The sequence below is a fragment of the Lathyrus oleraceus genome, chromosome 5, assembly GCF_024323335.1.
Source record: "Lathyrus oleraceus cultivar Zhongwan6 chromosome 5, CAAS_Psat_ZW6_1.0, whole genome shotgun sequence".
Classification (NCBI taxonomy): Eukaryota; Viridiplantae; Streptophyta; class Magnoliopsida; order Fabales; family Fabaceae; genus Lathyrus; species Lathyrus oleraceus.
Window position 1 is genome coordinate 272616781 of NC_066583.1, and position 17962 is coordinate 272634742.

The 17962-nt window shown below is 36.1% G+C and overlaps 1 protein-coding gene across 1 annotated transcript; it reads left to right on the forward strand.

Annotated features, from left to right (window-relative positions):
* The first annotated feature begins 2624 nt into the window (after positions 1-2624).
* Positions 2625-3428, forward strand: LOC127083818 (ubiquitin domain-containing protein 7SL RNA2-like). Its single transcript, XM_051024157.1, has one exon. The coding sequence runs from the start codon at positions 2625-2627 to the stop codon at positions 3426-3428; it is 804 nt and encodes a 267-aa protein (XP_050880114.1).
* The last annotated feature ends 14534 nt before the right edge of the window (positions 3429-17962 follow it).

Consider the following 17962-nt stretch of genomic DNA (forward strand, 5'->3'; position numbering starts at 1 on the left):
ATATACATGTATGAGAGTAGGATATCCACCGAGTTGTTTGCAACTGAACATGGACACATCTCCAAGGTATCTGTATAGGGTAACCAATGCAGCTGCTCCCCAACTATATCTCGAACATCTATCTAAGTTCGTAATTAGTAGGAGGTATCGTGTCTCGACAAGTGTAAAGGTCTTGTCGGCAAAAATGGTGGAACCCACCAACATAAACAAATATGCTCTGGTCGCATATGCCCATCTAGAAGCAGCTCTATGTTGTACGAATAAATCGTATAACCACTCCAATTTATAATACGAACCCATGCAGCTACGAACATGTGATTGTGCCTCACCCTGTGACACTCCTAAGTAGTCAACAACAAGTTCAACATCAACCTCTTCCGTGACATCCTGAGGACTCCAGAAGACACCCCTGATGGGCAAGTGAAGCAGACATGAGACGTCATCCAAAGTAATGCTCATTTCACCAAACAACATGTGAAATGAAGATGTCTCTAGATTCCATCTTTCCACAAATGCAGATACCAGATTTGTGTCTATCTTATTCAGACTAGTTCTCTGAAGTGAGGATAAGCCAGATCTAGATACCCAACTTTCCACCTGTTGTGGAAGAGCTAGTGGAACCCTCGATGTCAGCTTTAGTCTGTGCCCGGCAATCTTTAACTCTTTCTTCAGACCTCTTTCCTAAAAACAATTAAAACACATATTAGAAAACACAACATAAAATATTCAAATATTATTCATTTTCAAATATATCTCGTTTATTTACCTCACCAAACCATAAATGGCGAGCAATATGATACTCATATTTTACCAAAAGAGACGTATCGTACGACCCTCCTGGATATCCAGTCGGCTCTGCTGCAGATGAAGATACGCCCCGGCCTAAATTGTGGTCTGGAATCCTACTATCTGCACCTCGTCTTCGAACCACTACAAAAAAAATATTATAACAAAATAATTATAAAAAAAACAAAAAAAATGCACCGGAACACTTCTTAAAAGAGTTCCGGTGTGGAAAAAAATAAGATTGACTACCGGAACACTTCTTAAAAGAGTTCCGATTTAGTTCATTCAAACCGGAAGTCTTTAAGAAAGAGTTCTGGTACATACACTTACAAACCGAAAGACTTTCTTAAAGAGTTCCGGTTCAATGCCCCAAAAATGCAGCGAACCGGAAGTCTTTGAAGAAGTGTTCAGGTATACATTTGTGAACCGGAAGACTTACTCTCAGTGTTCTGGTTTACAATGCCAAAAAATACCAAAAAATTCTCTTCCGGAAGTCTTCAAGCACAAATGAAAAAAAAACATTTTTAAAAAATATGTCCTATTTATATGAGGGTATTTTGGTCCAAAAAAATTATTTGCAGGGGTATAGGTACAATTATAGGAGTAGGAGATAAAGTTTTCATATATGTACAATTGAATTTCATGCAAGAAAATTGAAAGAAAGAAAGAAAAAAGGTAATACCAATCACATCCAAGAAAATTGAGATCTATCTCAATCTAAATTATATGATTGTTTTATACTTAAAATTTGTCATTTAACAAATTATATCATTTAAATATTGGGATAATTCAATCATGGCAAGGAAAATATACTCCATAACAAGAGGACACTATTTTATAGACACATGTTTATACTCCATAACAAGAGGACACTATTTTATAGACACATGTTTGTATGGATGATAGATATAAAATTTTACTTAACGAGAGGAATTTGTATTTGGGTCTCCATTTGATATATGACACTGAGTAGTATTTTGAAGAAACTATATTCTTACACAAAAATATGATATTTTACTTCGTACTTTGATACAATTTTTTTTATTTAAGTTTTTTTGTTGTGTATAATTTTGTAATTCTTTATGCTTGACTATCGAATAATTTATCTCAAATTTACAATTATTTTTCTGCAATAATTCATATGAATTTTAGATGTGTAGTTACAATATTCTTAATAATATACATGTCTTATACACTATTATACATTAAGTTCACTGTAATATAAATCTGAAAGAATAGAATAAGAAGAAATAATTTATAGAATGATTGAAAACATATAGCCAAAAAAGCTAGAAGTGAACGGAAATTTTGATAAAAGGATTTTTCTTTTCATATTATAATTAGAGAAACGTAACTGTCTGGTACAGTTTGCGACACTAATTTGATATTCAAAATTATTAACTCAATTTATTTTCCAATTTTATTGTAAACTTTTGAAATCGGTAGAAATTGTTACATTTTTTTGAATTATTTTATTTTAAGTTATAGAAAAAATATTGTAATCAGCTTATGTTTGATCATGTAACTATATTTTTAATTGTTTTTGTAATTTTTTTATATAAATAATTTGATAATGAGTTGTTTAATGTACTTGGTTAAGGGCTCACTTCACTCAATTTATCCGTTTTAGATAATTTGACTTTGGATTTGATCCTATATTTATGTTAAAAGTGGTACATTCATAGAACTTGTTTTACACGCGTTGGAGCATACTACATTCAATCAATTTTGTTGATTTCACTCCTTAAATTATCATTCCCGCATATGAATAGTACTCTCCTCTCTCACAAAAAGTATTCTTGGTTCTATCATTAAATTGAGAGCTATAGTTACATAAAATGGATGTAACTTTTGAAGTGCAAAGAGGAAGATCATTCTCAATTGAAATAGGGTTCTTTGATACTATTTTGGAAATCAAAGAAAAAGTTCAAAAGTATCAAGGAATTCCAATCTCCAATCAAACTTTAATTTTCAATGGTCAGATTCTTCAAGACGACGGAGATATTTGGAAGTGTGCAATTTTTCAAAACTCGCGTATTTATCTTATGGTTGCTGCTGCAGATTCTGATCATTCGAAATTACCAATAGATCATGATATCAAATTTCACCCCAACGACAAAACTCCTTCGTCCAAATCTCACATTCCTATTGAAATCGATAAAAATGATACCGCCTTAAAGCTTAAAGAAAAAATTCATGATAGTGATCAAAATAATGTTCCGTTCAGCAATGTCATGTTGCATGCAACCGGAACTGAATTGCATGATAATCAATTCTTACGCGATTGTGATGTTTCAGATAAGAACGAAATCGAGGTGAGTTTTAAGCCACAGGTATCGGAGGCACCTACGGTGGTTGGCGGCGGCGGAGGAGGAACATCAAAGAAGTTAAAGCTGATGGTTTTGCCTAAAAGTGGAACAAAGAAAGTAGTTGTTGAAATGAATCATTTTGATAATGTTGGAGAATTGAGGAAAGAGCTTCATAAATTAAATCAAAGGCTTCAATTTCATCTTCCACCAGAAGGGTATTTTTTCATTTACAAACAAAATGTTATGGACGATGATAAGTCTTTCCGATGGCACCATGTTTGTCAAGGTGATACCATTGAAATCTTTAATGGTAGTGTCACAGGTGGATCATGAAAAACGTTAGTGTCTTTAATTTTCTTGATCTTATTTTATCTTAATTAGTGTACTTTAATAAGTTATTAATTGATGAAGGATTTTGGATTTATTTATTTATGGTGGAATGTAAATCTATGAGTGAGAATGATTACAGTGTTCTGCAAAATTATTTATAGATGTTGTGACACACCAAATCAAAATTAATTTGGAATGTATATGTTTTTCAGCTCAGTCATTAGTCACAATGATAGAAATAAATTAGTTAGTGCTAAAGAATGATAAAATTATAAGTAATTTCATGATTATAATTTTCCTATTTTATAACATGTCATAGGTTTTCATTTAAATCTTGTATTGTCTGATAGCTTATTTTAAGGTGTATTTAATATGAATATTATGAACTAATCTGATTTATTTATAACTAAAATAACAAACTAATCGATTGACTTATTTTTTATATTTAATATGAAATGGTAGAGAATCTGACGATATGATATTATTGCGAGATATTGGAACGAATTCTAATATGATCGAAGGGTGACTTCTTGATTCGATAATTCGGTAGGATCTTATCATGTCGTCGAAGCTTGTTCACATGCTATAGTCGAAATATGCTAGGATTGTTAGCATGTCGAATTGGGTTTGTTTGTTATGCCTAATTGTCTAAGTTAGTTTATTCTCTAAGTTATCTTTTGTAATGGGTTTGTGTATAAAAACTTATTATGTTAGTATGTCAGTTTTGTTATAAATAGCATATTAGTCTCTCATTATTGCAAGAATGCAAATCCTAATTAGGGTGATAGAGGTTATTTGCTATTTTATAACACTTGTAATTTTATATAAAGCAAAGAATAGCCGTTTATAATCAATTTCATGAAAAAATTATTTATTGCCATATCAGAAGAGGTTTGTAGTGGTTCTTGAAAAACCAATATGCATCTCCAACAATATATACATTCTCCCACCATTAGTATTCATATGACATCTTTTTGTCTCATAAGGCCAAAAAGTCTCAACTCAATTTATTATTAACTTTTTTTATCATGCCTCTAATTTAAAGACCAACCTTATCAAATTTCATGATTTCATTTTCTATAATATCTCATGAACCAAAATCAACCAACTTATTGTTATCTCTGACATTCGTAACACCATCACCCTCAAATGGAACTCCATTAATCTCTACTAATTTATCATATGAAATCTCTCTAATTCTTTTTATAGTTTGTTATATAGACTCCGGCATTCGCAACATCACCTCACTCAAATGGAACTCTTTAAATCTCTACAACATTATCGGATATGTTTATGAAAGTTGCATCACGAGTCCGCCTCAAAAAAGTTGTTTGGTAATCATATGAAATCCCTCTGATGCTTTTTATAGTTTGATATACAGATTCCTCTCATTGTATCAACTTTATTGAAATTGCCATCAAGTACCATAAATATTTAAAAATATTTTGTGTTGATTAAAGCGAATGAGTATATGTTATATAAGAATGATCAATTCAAAATTACTCACGCTCTTAGCAAATAAAACGAATGTAATGATTTTTTGATCAAACTTAGTGCTTCATCTAATATAAAAAAACTCCTACCGTAGACTTCTCATTCTCTAGGATGTAGTCATAACTTTTTTGTTGACACACAAAAACTTTACTTTACGAGTTTAGTAATTTTTTTATTGCAACTAAAATATATATATATATATATATATATATATATATATATATATTATATATATATATATATATATATATATATATATATATATATATATATATATATATATATATATATATATATATGCAACCACGATCCTTTTGAAACCTTATGCTTAACAAGTAAAGAATTGCATGCTTTTAAAAAGTCTCTTTCTTCATCGTGTAAGTTTATGCATGATTCAAAATTCAAAGAGAATTGTAGACTCTTTTGATATAGATGGTTCAGATGCCTTAGAGCGTTTTGTCTTATATGCCAAATGCATAATCCATGAAATCTTTCCGACATAACTAAAGAAATGGTCTTATCCATTGCAACATCTTGATATGTTAGGATTGTTTTAGGGTTTTTTTCCATCCACGACCTTAACAAAAGTTTCAAATAACCACAAATAATAAGGGGTTGTTTCATCATATAATAAAGTTGTCCAAAAAATGACAGAAATTTCCAACATTCAATAATCCTTATATGTCTTGTATGTGGTGTCGAAAGTGACGACGTCACTAAAGTACCCATAATAATGATCATTTGTGCATCCAACCAAAATACATTTGTTATTTGCTCTTCAACATCCATTTAAAATTCATAGAAGAATGATGAATTTTCACTTTCTTGTTTGAAATACATCATCAAAGCACTCACTCAATAACTGCATTGGTTTGAAGATAATTGTTAGTGTCCTGTCTTGTAAAACCAACAATGTTTATCCCATCAACTCGCTTTGATATATATATATATATATATATATATATATATATATATATATATATATATATATATATATATATATATATATATATATATATATATATATATATATATATATATATATATATATATATATATATATATATATATATATATATATATATATATATATTCATGTCTCTTGATCTTAATCTAGATTTATCTTCTAATACAATTTGTGATACTTATGTCTGAAATATGCATCGATAAGAGCGAATCATATGTGTCATACTTCAATTTTGTCAGGGCATTTTAAAATTTTCATGCATCCGACTTTATTTTACTTTGCATCATCGACATAGAAAAACATGTTTTTCATCACGTGTAATGCCTAAAATGTCGACCAGAATAAATTTTCAGATCTACAGACAGATCAGTTGAATCAATTCTCAAATGTGCGTAAACTTAGCTGGTGAAAATTTTAAAATCGAGCTTGGAGACGTCAGTTTTACTAATCTATAATTTGCGTAGTTTAACTTGCTGTACTCGTTTTATTTTTTTCGACTCCTTTTTCGATGCATTTTGATCAGCCTGAGCCTATTTAACCGGGCATTTTTTTACTTCAAAATTTGATCAAAACTTGTTTGTTTTCCAAAAGTATATTTTGCATTGATCATTTCGGTGCATTTATTTTATTTTTTCGAGCTTTTTTACGGGTGATTTTTCTTCATTTTGAGTCCTTTTATTTTTATTCTTTTTTCAAATTGTTCAAAAAAATCACATAGAAATATCCATGTAGTCATTTTTATTTTATTGTGGTTAGTTAAAATCAAATTGTTCAGAAAAATCACATAGAACTACCCTCAACGCATATAATGTAGGATGATAGTTTTAAAATCCATGACACCCTTCGTGGATGGCAGTCTTTATGAATGCTTGACACTCACCCCTGACCATATGCCTGGTCCTAAGAAACCATCAATAGAGCTTAAGGAACTACCAAAGAACCTAAGATATGAATTCCTTGACGACAAACTAAATCGTCCAGTTATAGTAAGTGCAACCCTAAATAAGGACGAAACTAATCAACTCTTAGATATCTTAAGAAAATATCCTGCAGGTCTAGGCTATAGCATTTCTGACCTTAAAGGGATAAGTCCTTCTGTATGCATGCACTGAATTATGCTAGAGGAAGATTCTAAACCCTCTAGAGAACACCAAAGAAGGATAAACCATATTATGAGTGATGTAGTTAAGTGAGAAGTGCTAAAATTACTAGAAGCTGGAATAATTTACCAAATCTATGATAGAAAATGGGTAAGCCCCGTGCATGTGGTACTTAAAAAGGGATGCGTCACCGTTGTACAAAATGATAAAGGAGAACAAATAGCAAAACTTATAACCAACGATTGGTGTATGTGCATTGATTATAGGAAGCTAAACAAAGTAACTAGGAAAGACCACTTTCATCTTCGTTTCATAGATCAAATGCTTGAACATCTGGCTAGACACTCTTATTTCTATTATTTAGACGGATACTCTGGATTTTTCCAGATTCCTATTCATCCCGATGACCAAGAGAAAATAACCTTCACATGCCGTTATGGAACATTTTCCTATTGACGAATGCCATTCGGACGGTGCAATGTCCCAACAACTTTCCAATGATCTATGATGTCAATCTTCATTGAATTCCTTAACGAGATCATGGATGTTTTTATGGATGATTTCTCGGTCTGCGGATCCAGTTTTAAAAACTTCCTGGATAACCTTGAGAGAATCCTGGAGAGATGTGTAGTGGTTAACCTTGTTCTAAACTGGGAGAAATGTCATTTCATGGTTACCGAAGGTATAGTACTAGGAAACATAGTATCAGAAAGAGGCATTGAGGTTGATAAAGCTAAGATCGAGGTTATAGAAAACCTTAAACCACCGAAAACAGTTAGAGAGGTGAGAAGCTTTCTTGGACACACCGGTTTCTACCGACGCTTCATCAAGGACTTCTCTAAAATAACCAAACAGTTAACGGGTCTCCTAATGAAAGACATTGAATTCAACGTCAACGACAAATGTTTGGAGGCCTTTAAACTCCTGAAACTTGCACTAATATCCGCACCTATCATGCAACCACCAGATTGGAACCAACCGTTCAAAATCATGTGCGATGCAAGTGATGACGTTGTTGGTGTTCTTTTAGGACAACGAAAAGACAAAAGACTACATGTAATCTACTATGCAAGTAGAACCTTAGATGTCACCCAATCAAATTATGCTACTATTGAAAAGAGATACTCACAATAGTATTCACAATAGACAAATTCCGCTTCTATCTAGTTGGAGATAAAGTCATAATATATGTCGTTCATGTAAAGGCAAATTGTCATACAACATACAATCATAGGTTTCGATGATGACAAATGACCACCATGGATGAATCGGCATTGTCGATTCCACTTCTACAAAACAAATGCAACATATCACCTATCATATCCTTTTCTATGCTCATCTAAAACTGCTATATTTCATACAACATATGTGGATAAAATGTGGTCATGACAAAATGCATGAAAACCACAAAACTATGAATTTTTGCAGATTTGCAAGGTTTGAGTCGACCGCAAGGGTCAGCGCATGAGCCACGGGTCAGCGCATAACATAGATCAGTTGGTGACTGGTCAGCGCATGGTGGCTTGAGTCGACCACAGGTCGGCGCATGGCATAGTGCAGTTGGCCACGGGTCAGCGCATGGAAGACTTGAGTCGACCACAGGGTCGGCGCATGAAACTTTCATTTTCCCACGGGTCAGCGCACGCCGACCTATGGTCGACGCATACTGAAGCATTTTTCAGCCTGTCCAAAATTGCAGGGCATGCATCGACGCATAGACTTGCTATGGTCGACCGCTCGTGCGCAAATTCAGTTTTTGATTATTTTCCACTCTGTTTGAAAAGCTGTTATTTTTGGTTGGTAAGTTGGTTACTATATATAGAAGTTTAGTTACTTGTATCAACTAACATTGGTCAAATTGATTCAAGTGTCCAAAGAAACAAGAAAAAGAGAAATAGGTGTCCAAGATTCATCATCTTCATCTTCAACATCTCACAACACATCAACTACACACAACCATTTTTGAAGTGCCTTGTGATTGGTTAAAGGTGATAAGGTTCGAAGCTGTGATTGAGGAATCCGGTTCGGGTTGAAGCTTGTGACAGGTTTTTTCTTGAATAAAACCGTCGGGGTTTTGTCCTCCAAGACTGGTTTGTGTTTGGGGGTTTTTGGATGAATTTCTTCATCAATTTTCAACTGAGCGAAGGTGATTGAGAAGAGGAAGTCTTCGTCAATATAGTAGCGGATTCAGTGATATTGAAGGGAAGAATTCGGGTTCGATTTGATGTAGTTGAGATCAGTCGGGTCGAGGGTTTGATGAACTGAGGGTTATTCAACAAAGGGGCTGGAATCGGAGGTCTATCAACAACAATCGAAGGGCTTGATTCATCTTGAATCAAGGAACAAGGAGTGGAAGCAACATTCAACATCTTGAGAGTTCTGTTGTATATTTGCTTTGCAATCCTTGTATAAACGGTTAAATTCAACAGGTGATATCTATTAAATCATCTCAATTCTAGTTTTAGAATTGAGGGCATACATACCCCGAAGCGAGGACGGCGGGGGAACAGCCTCATCAAATCTTTGTCTTCTCTAATTTTCTGCATAATTGTTTTAGCTTAAAAATTAAGTGATTCTGGTATAAGCACTTTTGTCAAACCTTGGTATTAATTGAGTAAGAGGTTAAAACTCTGTTTTTGAATCCAAAGTACAATAGAATATTGTACTAGATTAATTGAAAGCACTTACTCAATATAAATATCACTTAGAGTGTTTTTGCACACCAAGTGTTTGATAATTTGCCTAAACCAAAATTATCTTAGTTGTGTATCTAGTTTGGTTTGCTCTTTGAATCATTGGAACTAGGAACCCTAGCTAGTAAAACAAATCATTGATAGTGTGACGAGTGTAGTGATTCGTATTCTACATTATCACTAATCCATAGGCTTGACGCATATCCGGTTTTCCAATAACGGTTCGTTTTAGACTATATTTTCCTCGGCCGCTTCCGCACTTAAAACAAATTTTCAAAACCAATTTTAATTGGTAGCATCGACTCAATTTTTAATTGGGATCTATTCAACCACCCCCCCTTCTAGATCCGTGCCATAGTCTAACAAGTGGTATCAGGAGCTCCGGTTCACTCCGTGCTTCAAAATATAACTTTGATAGAAAATGGCTAACGAACCTAAAGGGGCTTATAATAGACTCCCGTTTTCAATGGTGAAAATTATAGTTATTGGAAAGACTGTATGCGGGTGCACATAAATTCCATAGATAGAAAAATATGGAACGTTATTCTCAATGGTCCAATTGAAATAACCATGACCAATGAGAACAATGAATTGGTGCCTAAGCCCGAAGCACAATGGACCGATGATGATGAAAAGAAATACAATTATGATTGGAAAGCCAAAAATATCCTAATATCTTCATTAGGTGTAGATGAATATTATCGTGTATCCCATTGTCCTACTGCTAAGGCCATGTGGGATTCACTACAAATTGCCCATGAGGGGACGAACGATGTTAAGTTGGCAAGAATCAACACACTAACACAAGAGTTTGATCTCTTTTTCATGGAGCAAGGGGAAACCATTGCTGACATGCAAAAGAGATTTACTCATCTTATCAATCGATTACATTCACTAGGTAGGCCGGTTTCCAATGATGTTGCTACTAATAAGATCTTGAGATGTCTTAACAGGGAATGGCAGCCGAAAGTGACCGCCATCAAAGAAGCGAATGATCTTACCATATTAGACTTGACAACATTACTTGGCAAACTACAAGAGCACGAACAAGTACTCTTGAGCCTAGAACAACATGAAAAGAAAGAAAAGAAGGACAAAGTAAAGGTGAGTGAAAAGAAATCCATAGCTCTTAAGACTTCCTCCTCGAAGTCTCAAGCAAAAGAGCAAAGTGATTACTCCTCGAGCGACGAAGAAGAAGAGGACAAGAGCGAAGATATGGGGTTGTTCGTTAAACGTTACAATCGTTACGTGAGAAAGAACGACATCCAACATTCCAAGAAGAACTTGGTAAACTTCCGGAAACAATCTAGGTACTCTAAAAATGATGACTCAAAAGGTAAAATGACTAGAGCGTCGTGTTATACGTGTGGAAAGCCCGGTCATTACAAACCGGACTGTCCGATGAACAAGAAGACAAAGGAAAAGGAATCATACAAATCACACAAGAAATCATCAAAGCCAAGGAGAGCATACATAGCTTGGGAAAGCGATAGCGACTCCTCCGATGATGAAAGTTCTAGTGATGAAGATGAAAATGCAAACCTATGTCTCTCTGCTCATCAAAAGAACAAAAAGAAACAGGTACGACATGCTAAATATGAAAAATCCTCTAGTATGTCTCATCATGAATTACAAACTGCATTTGATACTTTACACTGTGAAGCTAAATAGGCCTTTAAAAGGCTTGCCTCAAACAACAAAATTTTTACTCATTTAGAACAAAAAATTCGAGAATCCGAAAGGAAACTTGAGGCACTTAAGGCTTCTATAGTAGAAAGCACAAAAGCAGGTTGTGAGGACCTTAGAAGTAGAATGATGAACTTTGGGGTGTGATACTTGTTACACTTGGCAAGGTGAAGTAAGAAACCTAAAGGCCAAACTTGACAAGGCTCTTGAGCCCAAGATTACCTTTGCTATCGATAAATCAAACTTTCAAAAAAGTATGGTTAATCCATATCAAAAATATAAATATGTTATAAAGGATGAAGATAGCAAAGGCAATCAAAATGTAAATTTCTCTTGTCTTTATTGTTGCAAGAAAGGCCACTCCATTGCTAAATGCAGATTTAGGAGATTTTTAGTTCCTAAAGGCATTTATCAATGGCTGCCCAAATGCAACCATTTCGTTCCTCACCATTCAGGACCCAATAAGCCATTGGGTACCTTCTCGTGTTAACTGCATTTCCATAGGTACAATGCCTTGAGACTACCGAGAGAATATGGGTTCTCGACAATGGATGCTCAAGGCATATGTCAGGAGACATATCACTCTTCATTGAATTCGTGGCTAAGAAGAAAGGATATGTAACCTATGGTGACAACAACTGTGGAGCAATACTTGGTAAAGGTAGTGTAGGTAACCCTTCTTCCACTACTATTTCTGATGTATTGCTTGTCGAAGATCTTAAACACAATCTACTTAGCATCAGTCAATTATGTGACAAAGGATACAATGTATCATTTTCAAAAGATTGTTGCAAAATTGTACATAATGATGATAAGAAGAGTATGTTTAATGGCCTGCGAGTGAATAATGTCTATATGTTAGACTTGAACGAAGTATCGTTAACAAGTGACAAATGCCTTGTAACAATGAGTGAAGATTCATGGTTGTGGCATAGGCGTTTAGCACATGTTAACTTTGACTTACTAAACAAAATAGTCTCAAAAGATCTAGTGTTAGGTTTCCCCAAAATAAAGTTCACCAAGGATCACCTTTGTGATTCTTGTCAAAAAGGGAAGCAAACGAGGATCTCATTTAAATCCAAAAATATCGTTTCAACAACGAGACCTCTCGAACTTCTTCATATGGACTTATTTGGGCCGTCTAGGATTAAAAGTCTAGGAGGAAATTATTACGGTTTCGTAATAGTGGACGATTTTTCTAGATTTTATTGGACTATCTTTTTAGTAAGCAAGAGCGATACGTTCGCCGCCTTTGAAAGATTTGCTAAGCCTTCCCAAAATAAATTAAATACAAACATTGTTGCAATTAGAAGCGACCATGGGGGTGAGTTCGAAAACCATTTATTTGAAGAATATTGCGGTAACCATGGTATCGATCATAACTTCTCCGCTCCACGTACTCCTCAACAAAATAGGGTTGTGGAGCGTAAAAATTGAATTTTGGAAGAATTGGGAAGAACAATGATTAACGAAAGTGGTTTACCAAAATATTTTTGGGTAGACGCCATTAGTACGGCGTGTTATGTTTTGAATAGGGTGCTCATTCGCCCCATTCTAAACAAAACACCGTATGAGCTTTTAAAAGGGCGAAAGCCAAATATTTCTCACTTACATGTTTTTGGTTGCAAATGTTTTGTATTAAATAATGGAAAGGAAAACTTGGGCAAATTCGATTCCAAGGCCGACGAAGGTATCTTCCTCGGATACTCTCAATCGAGTAAAGCATATAGAATATATAATAAACGATTACTTGCTGTGGAAGAGTCTGTACATGTCACTTTTGATGAATCTTATCCGAGAAACGTCGGAAAAGGTAGTGTTGTTCATGGTGCAGGTACATCTACAGAAGACATACTCAAAGGTGGCGAGCCGGGGATTGATCAACCCGACAAAGTCAAAGTTGAGGAGGATAAAGATGTACACCATGAGGAAATCGAGGTAGCTCATCCACCTTCAAACGATGATCTCCCTCAAGCTTTGAAGTCTCCCAAAGACCATCCAATCGACAACATTCTCGGAGATATCTCAAAGGGTGTTACAACTCGATCGAAGCTAAGTAATTTCTGTTATCACTTCGCTTTCGTTTCGCAAATGGAACCTAAAAACCCTAAAGAAGCCCTACTCGATGAACACTGGTTTTTGTCAATGCAGGAGGAACTAAATCAGTTCACTAGAAATGAGGTTTGGGACCTTGTCCCTCCTCCGCGAGATTATCGAGTAATCGGCACCCGATGGGTGTTTAGGAACAAGGTGGACGAAAACGGGGTAATAACCCGTAACAAGGCGCGTTTAGTCGCGCAAGGGTATAACCAAGAGGAAGACATCGACTATGAGGAAACGTATGCGCCGGTTGCCCGACTCGAGGCTATACGCCTTCTCCTTGCCTTCGCTTGTGCGAAAGAGTTTAAACTATTCCAAATGGATGTTAAGAGTGCGTTCCTTAACGGTCACATAAATGAAGAGGTCTACGTTGCACAACCTCCGGGTTTTGAATCTCATGAGTATCCTGATCATGTTTATAAACTAAAAAGGGCTTTATATGGTCTCAAACAAGCTCCTAGAGCTTGGTATGAGCGACTAAGTAAATTTTTACTCGATCAAGGTTACTCAAGAGGAAAGGTTGACACAACTCTCTTCATTAAACGTCAAGGAAAGCACTTGATATTAGTACAAATTTATGTAGACGATATTATATTTGGGTCTACTAACATGAATCTTGTAAGAGAGTTTTCAGATCTTATGCAGGGTGAATTCGAGATGAGTATGATGGGGGAGCTCACATACTTTCTCGGTTTGCAAATTAAACAACTCAAAGAAGGAACATTCGTGAGTCAAACAAAGTACTGTTTGGACCTTATCAAGAGATTTAACATGGCAAAAGCTAAGGCCATTGACACCCCCATGCCAACATGTAAAAACTTGAATAAAGATGAAAACGGTAAGAACGTAGAGGTAAAACGGTATAGAGGTATGATTGGATCACTTCTCTATCTCACTGCTTCTCGTCCCGACATTATGTTTAGCGTGTGCATGTGCGCAAGATATCAATCATGTCCCAAGGAATCCCATCTAAAAGCTGTCAAACGAATACTTCGATACCTATCCGGTACTCTGAAGTATGGACTATGGTATTCCAAAGGTAATGATTGCTCATTGGTAGGTTTCTCCGATTCCGATTTTGCCGGTTGCAAATCGGATAGGAAAAGCACCAGTGGCACTTGTCACTTATTTTCAAATTCTTTGGTCAGTTGGCATAGCAAGAAACAAGTTTCAGTTGCTTTGTCAACCGCCGAAGCGGAATACGTTGTCGCCGGTAGTTGTTGTGCTCAAATCCTATGGATTAAGCAACAACTATTGGATTTTAACCTCAAACTTGAACGTATTCCCATTTTCTGTGACAATACAAGTGCCATCAATCTTACCAAAAATCATGTGTTGCATTCTCGCACCAAACATATCGAAATTCGACACCACTTTCTTCGGGATCATGTAGAGAAAGGTGATGTTGTATTTGAACATGTTAATACTGAAAATCAACTAGCGGACATTTTCACAAAGCCGCTAGCTACTGAACCTTTCTTTCATATTCGCCGAGAACTTGGTATTCTCGACATTTCTGAACGGGCGTTATAAACTGCTTGCTTTATCTTATTTCTTTTAACACTATAATCTTGTACTTCTAACAAGTAAATGTTGTTGCAAGCACAATTATATAGTTCATCAAGTTATTCCGGCATGGCATCAAGGTGATATTGTTCCTTATCCTTCTCTCTCTCCCAAACTTCATAGTTAAATGGTTGTACTACATGAAAATATTGTACATATATGTATCGTTTCTGATGCCATATCTATTTGGATGTTTAAATGTTGTGTGGCATTATATTTATGCATCAAACATGTGAGCATATGTGCATAATAGTGAAAATTGCAAATTTTGCCTGTATGAGTCGACCATAACAGGGCAACGGTCGACGCACGCTTTAAAATTTTCTTCTTTTTCAAAAATTAAACAGTATGCGCCGACGCATGCAGAGGTATGGTCGACGCATCGCTCAAAACTTCAGTTTTTCTGCAGAAAACCTTCAAACTTCTCATGCATCTACATTCAAAATTCTCATTAAGTGTGCATTTACATTTCAAACTTCCCACTACATTGTGAGTTGCATCTACCTAGTGTCTATTGTCCCTTGGTCTTTCCTCTTCCCAAAACCCTAAATCCTCATCTACAAAAAGGGGAAACCTCTTTCTTGCAAAATCATTTTCAAAATCCTTCACCAAGCTTCACTCTCTACCCACACACAAAGCTTCAAAAATCATTTCCAATGGCTTCCTCATCCCGCAGACCTACCGGTAAGAGATCACGGGAATCATCCGCCGCATCTCTACCCATCTCCGTTGTATCGCTAGTTCCACCGGCTCTCGTCGAATCCTTCAACAAAGATATTGGTAAAAGAGGAGTTGTGCGACAACATGCATTCTACAAACTCACTGCAGAACGCATGCATCTCGTGGAAATCATGTCTCTGCTACAGTACCACGACATTGTCAAATTCCTGGAATGCAATGCCAAATATAGCGAAGACATGGTCCGAGTGTTCTACGCCTGCCTTCATGACAAATTTCGTGGGCACAAGTTTCACTCCAGGATCGGCACGAGAAAGGTATCGTTTAAGTCAAATGTTTGGAACAAATATTTTGATATGTCATTGGATGCTGCTGAAAATCCTCTAGCTGAGTTAACTGACTCTCACCCAATAGAAGGTTACGAGTTTAAGAGCGCGTTGAACGACATGCTGAAACGACCCTACCCTGATCAGATTGTGAATAGTGATGCGTTCCAACGAACTGTCACTGCCGGCAAGCTGAAAACAGGAGAGCGGATTCTCTAGTGGATTGTCTCACGCATCCTGCGACCTAAGAAGGGTGGTCTCTCCAGAGTTGAACCGGCTGAGGTTCATCTCATATACATTCTGAAAAATAAGCGGAAAATCAACTGGCCCTACTACATTGCCAGTAGGATGTTCAGTCTACGTGACTCCGGACGAGGAACGGCTCTTGCCTACGGATCTTTTATTCAAGAGGTCCTTACTGCAGCCGACGTTGATCATTCGTCCTTCCCGTATACCTCCATTTGATCAGACAAAGAGTTCAGCCCAAAAACTCTGTCTATGATGGGATATTTTTGGTGTGATGAGCGGAGTATCTACAAGTTTGTTCGAAGAGGGTATGTTCCTGCGACTGTTAAAGAAGATGATGAAAGTGATGAAAGTGAAGAAGAAGATGAAGAGGAAAATGAAAAAGAGGGAGCAGGACAAGCCTTTGATCAGCATGGTGGAGATGATAGTCCTCCACAAGTTGACACTCACGACTACTCAAACTCCGCTTGGGTTCAACATTCACATTCAACTAAAGAAGATGCCCCCAACCAGGGTGGCTGGGGTGAATGGCAACATACGGGCTGGTCAACACAACGTCAATTCTACCAGCCGTATCACTATGATGATGAAGAATCTCCTCCGTCTCCTCCACAGCATGCAAACTCTTCCGAACTGGTGGATATGATGCGAAATATGCAGCTGGCTCAACAATCCTTCATGCAAACTCAGGATGAGCGCTATGCTCATATTAGCAGCCAAATTCAAGCACAAAATGAGAGGCTCGATAACCTCTCTACAAGCATGAATGAACGGTATGCAGCATTTACCGAAATGTTTGAACGCCAGGAACGGTCGGTCGACGGGTGTATCAAGTATCTAGGCGGTATTGCTGAACAAATATCGTCTCTGGCTGACCCCTACAGAAACCCGGATATATGTTACCATCGAGGACGACACCATTAGGACATAGGACTGCATATGCATCTGAACTTTTTTGTTGTTTGACTGAATTAATTTTCTGTTGTGCTCGTTTGTGCAAATCCAATTTAATGTTATCTTCTTTTTATTTGTTCAGTAATGATATTTGGTGTGATATTGTTATCTAATTCCCTATCTCCTGTTGAATTTTATGTTACGTTGAATAATCATTCCTTTTCTCTTTTTGATGTTGTCAAAGGGGGAGAAGAGATACAAGCAGCCAAAATATTCACAACAATTAACAGTCGGTTTTGCAGATAGATACAAGTAGCCAAAATATTCACAACAATTAACAGTCGGTTTTGCAGATAGCCTTAGATTACAAAAGAAAGGGGGAGTATGCATAATGTGTGTAAATATTGCATGTTGTTTTTCTCTTTGGCTTTACACAAGTTGTCATCATCAAAAAGGGGGAGTATGTAAAGGTAAATTGTCATACAACATACAATCATAGGTTTCGATGATGATAAATGACCACCATGGATGAATCGGCATTGTCGATTCCACTTCTACAAAACAAATGTAACATATCACCTATCATATCCTTTTCTATGCTGATCTAAAACTGCTATATTTCATACAACATATGTGGATAAAATGTGATCATGACAAAATGCATGAAAACCACAAAACTATTAATTTTTGCAGATTTACAGGGTTTGAGTCGACCGCAAGGGTCAGCGCATGAGCCACGGGTCAGCGTATAACATAGATCAATTGGTGACTGGTCAGCGCATGGTGG

Coding starts and splice junctions, on each gene's coding strand:
- LOC127083818 (XM_051024157.1), top strand. CDS start 2,625: ATGGATGTAACTTTTGAAGTGCAAAGAGGAAGATCATTCTCAATTGAA.